This window comes from Hydractinia symbiolongicarpus, chromosome 12, assembly GCF_029227915.1.
Source record: "Hydractinia symbiolongicarpus strain clone_291-10 chromosome 12, HSymV2.1, whole genome shotgun sequence".
In the NCBI taxonomy this organism is placed as follows: Eukaryota; Metazoa; Cnidaria; class Hydrozoa; order Anthoathecata; family Hydractiniidae; genus Hydractinia; species Hydractinia symbiolongicarpus.
In genome coordinates, this window is record NC_079886.1 from 19332181 (window position 1) to 19337086 (window position 4906).

General features: G+C 31.4%; 1 protein-coding gene across 1 annotated transcript; it reads right to left on the reverse strand.

The window, feature by feature from the left end:
- Positions 1 to 1209: 1209 nt before the first annotated feature.
- LOC130621455 (calmodulin-2-like) lies at positions 1210 to 2569 on the reverse strand. The gene is made up of 3 exons (XM_057436741.1): positions 2000 to 2569; positions 1486 to 1618; positions 1210 to 1398 (listed from the first exon to the last, which is right to left on the reverse strand). The coding sequence occupies exons 1-3, from the start codon at positions 2250 to 2252 to the stop codon at positions 1326 to 1328; spliced, it is 459 nt and encodes a 152-aa protein (XP_057292724.1). The 5' UTR covers positions 2253 to 2569; the 3' UTR covers positions 1210 to 1325.
- Positions 2570 to 4906: the final 2337 nt, after the last annotated feature.

Sequence of the window (4906 nt, forward strand, 5' to 3'; positions counted from 1 at the left end):
TTTTTTTTACAAAAAAATTTATTATAAATTTTTTAAAACCCGCTACTCGCAATTTATTTTTTATGCTGTAGAAGATTTAGAAAAAGTTGGGTAAAAAAACATTTCAAGGTTAAATGCGTGACAATGGTGAGGTCATTACCAGCAGGCGTCATCGTTTTAAAAATAATACTTATAAATTAATTATCCAGATTTTTAATTCAAGAAAATGATTGTGTTCTTCTTTTTTTATCTGTTATTAAATAGTTAATGATATCGTGGAGTTTATATCATCTGTTATTAAATAGTTAATGATATCGTGGAGTTTATATCGATGCACTAATGATTTGATAATGACGAAAGTAACAAAGCTTCTTCAAACTACGTTATTTTAGATTAATTTTTATTCATTCAGTATATCCATTTTATATCGCACAATATTAGATTGTCAAAACATACATTCATGTATATCATCGCATTAAGCTTGCCTGCCTTTAAACTACTATTAACAAAGGCCTTTTTCACAAAGTATAAAAACATTCTCCCATTGTTTTAAATAAGCTAGACGCTGTTAAATGGCGCATTACAGGCAGATGCTAGTCGTGAAAATAAGTCTTCTTTGAGTCTCAACTGGAAGCGTTTTCTAAGTAGTTTCATTCGGCCCCATGCTCTCAGAACGCTGGCGTCTGACTACCCAGCTTATAGAGACTGTGATATGGTCTGTAGCATTCTTATGATATGGTTACACGTAAATCATGTTATTCCATGCCTTAATACAGGCGGTAATACAGATTTCTTTTATAAGTAAATCGACGTTTTGTGTTCACCTTAAATGTTAAAGGAGATATTTATAGAGATCAATCTCTGTTTTATACCTTTGATCCTTTTCAGCGAAAGACAAGCAAATCTACAATATACTTTTTCAATTTTCCCTTTTTTATGAGTTAGCCGTTGAAAGGTACTCTTAACCTCAAACTAAGGAACACTGTTATTTATAAAAAAGACGTGTAAATCGAGTACGAAAAGTGTACAATGTGCCATGTCGTTTTCCTGTGGCCACGGTTAATGGAACTTTAAAACCAAGTTTGCAGGCTTTTGAAGGCTCATATAAAGACTGTTACTGCCATAAAACGACCACGTTAGTCTATCAGGTATTTCCAAACCCTACATAGCTACAACATAGCCAGTCCTTCGTAAAGTAGGACTACGATTTTTGAATTAAAACATATAATATTTTCAGGTAAAATATTTATTTAAAATGTTCAGATATCTCAACTCGTATGAACAGGCATTGTTAGTAAAGTTTTTTCTCTCGTTTGATAATACTTTTGTTGTCATAAGAACGTTCCTTAGCGTTCTGTGTTTGGCAAAGTCATCATATCTTTGAATTCTTGAAATCCAATTTTTCGATTTTTTTCCAGCCTAGAAAGAAGTAACGGTTGGTTATCTTAAATCATTCTTTATCTCATGAATAATATGCAAGTTGAATAACCATACTGAAGAACTCACTTGAAATGTTTAATAACGTCTTGAAGATCTTTCTCATCAGCTTTTTCCATTATATGAACTAAAGCTTGCTTTATATCATTAGCTGCAATGAACCCCTCTCCCATGAAATCAAACGCGTTAAATGCAATTCGTGCTGAAACGAAAAAAGAACATAAAAATACAGGGCGTATTAATTTTGCCCGACTTTAAAATTTCTCAAAAATAAAACAAGAAGTAAAACCAAAATTCAGGATTTTAGACAAAATACAGACTTGTTTTAAATGTTTATCTGCATTGAGTTTGTACCGTTGTACATTTTTGCGCGTATATTCTACACTAAATATATATTTTTATACAAATTTTTAAATATGTGCGATCAAATAGTGGTAGTAAGAACAAAGAAAGTAACAAAATTGCTAAATTTTTGCTACATTATACTATTTCAATCTTCATGAAATGTGACAATAAAAAGTTAAAAGCCCTTGTTTCAAAGACTCTTCTTTTTTGTTTTGACGACCGTAGAAAAGCAAACTACCTTCCTCTGTATTCTTTTTGTCTGTTTCCAAATTATCAATAAGATCCATAAATTCATGAAATTCAATTTCGCCATTGCCGTCGGCGTCGATAACAATAGTAAGATTCTCCAAATCTTTATCTGTCGGATTATAACCAATTGTTTTTAACATATCGCGAAGTTGAGTGCTTAAAATGAATCCTTTGTTTTGGGAGTCCAATAAACAAAACGCATCGTTGTATTCACGAATTTGATCTGGTGTGAATCTATTCATAATGGCGGATTTATTGTACGAGTAATGTTTGTGTTTTAACGACTTGCTAATTTTCTTGTAACCTCTTGCGTGTGATTTTGCATATCATTTTTTTGTGATTCGTGTTGCAAAAGATATATTTACTACAACTTTGTTTTTACTTTTATCAATTATTAATGAATATGTCACGACTTAGAATTAATCGTTAAATTTTCATTGTTTTTTTTAAACAAACGTGGAAAATCATACAGAGTAAGAATTTGATATTGCTGATTTAGATTTATATAACCCTGCTGCGAAGGTAGCAATATTGCGAATGCAAAGAAATAGATAATAAAGTGAATTTAATATTGAGAAAAAATGAATCTTTATACACAATAAGCACAACAGGGAATTTAAAGTCACAGCTGCAATTAATTTTACCAGTAATTTTTAAAGTGTGGTTTTCAAAGCCTTTTTTGTCAGAACTCTTGAAAACATTTCTTCATGTTTTTTGCTGTTTTATATTTCGTGGAGAAAATCATTCAATTTAAATAGTTGATTTCTAAGATTTTTAAGCATTGCAACAATTAAAGTTATCCGAAAATTCATCAAATTAAATATCTACCTGTTCCATATGCCTTTCTTTAGATTTCCCTTGACTAAAAAAATTATTTCTTTATTATAAGTAAATTATAAACTAATTTCTTCTGGACTGTTTTAGTGCTCCTCTATGCAAGAGGAAGGCCTGTCTTCTGTAATTTTTACAATTGTTCCATCTTCGATTCACGTAGGAATAGTAATGTTTGCAATTTTATTTATCTCAGCATGCAATAAAACTTTTGTCCATGCGTGAGGTGTTATACCTAATCATTAGACATCAGATCTGATACATCGTGATTCACAGGAGATGTTTTACGATTTAGTAGGAAAAAAAGACAAAGAAAAAAAGGTAAATCTTTACTCACCAACAGATCAGAAAAAAAATTCTGTAAGGGTCAAATAAAATCACTAACAGAGCATCAAACCTTTACAAATATTTTTTTTTCTGATTAATTCAGTAGCTATATAACGGACACTTAAAGTTCTTGATGACATGCCTATTGTGATTTGTCAACCTTTCTTGTTAACCCTATGTTAACCCTATAATAACTGTTTATGAGGGCAATACCAGAGAATATTAACCGACGTCAATACGGGATAGAGGTCAATATTCGAAGGTATTGCCCGAAATAAATAGTTATTATATAGATTATTATCCGGGTACTGCATTTTACGACCAAAAATATAACATTATAAGCATTAAGCATTAATATTATATACAACATAGAATTCTTTAAAAGATAAAAGTAAGTTTCACTTCTGTTTCGCAATTTGTTTACTTTTTCCCGTGCTTATTTACATTTAATGCTACCATATTTAAACTTTAAACACGGTTGCTATGGTAGCGACAATACCGTGGAATATTGCCCGCTATGACGTATGTTCCAACCAATCACATTACACAATTTTCGAAAATTTCGATGCCGCCCTTTTACCTGGGTAATAAAAGAATATAATCTCTTCGAATAAAATATTATATTTCTTATTTATATAAAGCAATCTAAAAAGAGTAGGTTGAATTGTTGCTAAAAACCGCTAAAACTCGAACTGGCTTCACCAAACCGAGAGACTTTCTTCGAAATTTAAGTGTTGATTTTTAGTAATATCCAACATTTAAAGATTTGAAAGGTATGATGCCTAACGACATGGCTGACAGGTGCCTGAAAGATAAATATAAAAACTGAGCGTGTATCATATCCCTTGCATTTAGCCTGGGCTGCTTATAAAAAGGTATTATCATCATCGGTATATTTGCAACAACATAAGTCAGTGCCACAAGCAACAACAAATGGGTATAATATATAGAAAAGACAATGCATAAATACTATGCAGACTAGTTACATGAACACCTGTACACAGAATCGTAGAAAAGAAACACCTGTAATTAATCAGTAATCGAACTACAGACTAATTAGAGGGCATCCGTGAGATATGTACGCATTTAGGTAGAGCGGGGTCAGACAAAAACGACATGTGTGTGCAAAAGGGGTGGGGGAAAGGGTTCCATAAGTGCGTGCATACGTAATTTGATCATATATAATTCCGTTTTCTTACATCTTGTATCATTTTATCTGATATAGAAGTTCTAAAAACTTGGCAACTATCTCCGACAAAATGGAAAAAAATCTCAGATTTGCTTTCAGTAACACGCATACAACTTTTAAGAACTTCTGGTCATGAAAGAAAAATTAAAAGTCATAAAGTTGCTATACTGTATCTCATGTAAAGTAATAGTTATTGCTAAGAAGCCGATTGGTTGAAAAAAATATTAGCTCATTCCCCATCCCACCCTGTTCTTGATATACTTTTGAGTATATCAACAAAAGAACATTGAATGTGATGGTTGGTTTTCGACTTTATTGACTTGCACGGAAGTCGAGCTAATGGCGGTGGAAAAGTTTATGATCACTGAGGTTGAAAATAACATCTTAAATCATCTCAAATATAGTATTGGTATCCAATTATAACTGAAAATGACAGAAAAATTCTCTACATATATTGGATATCTATAATTTATTAAATATAAGCACTTACCTTTTTAACTTGTAAATAAAATGAACTTTAAATTTTTTAAACTAGCTACCTAGCTATAT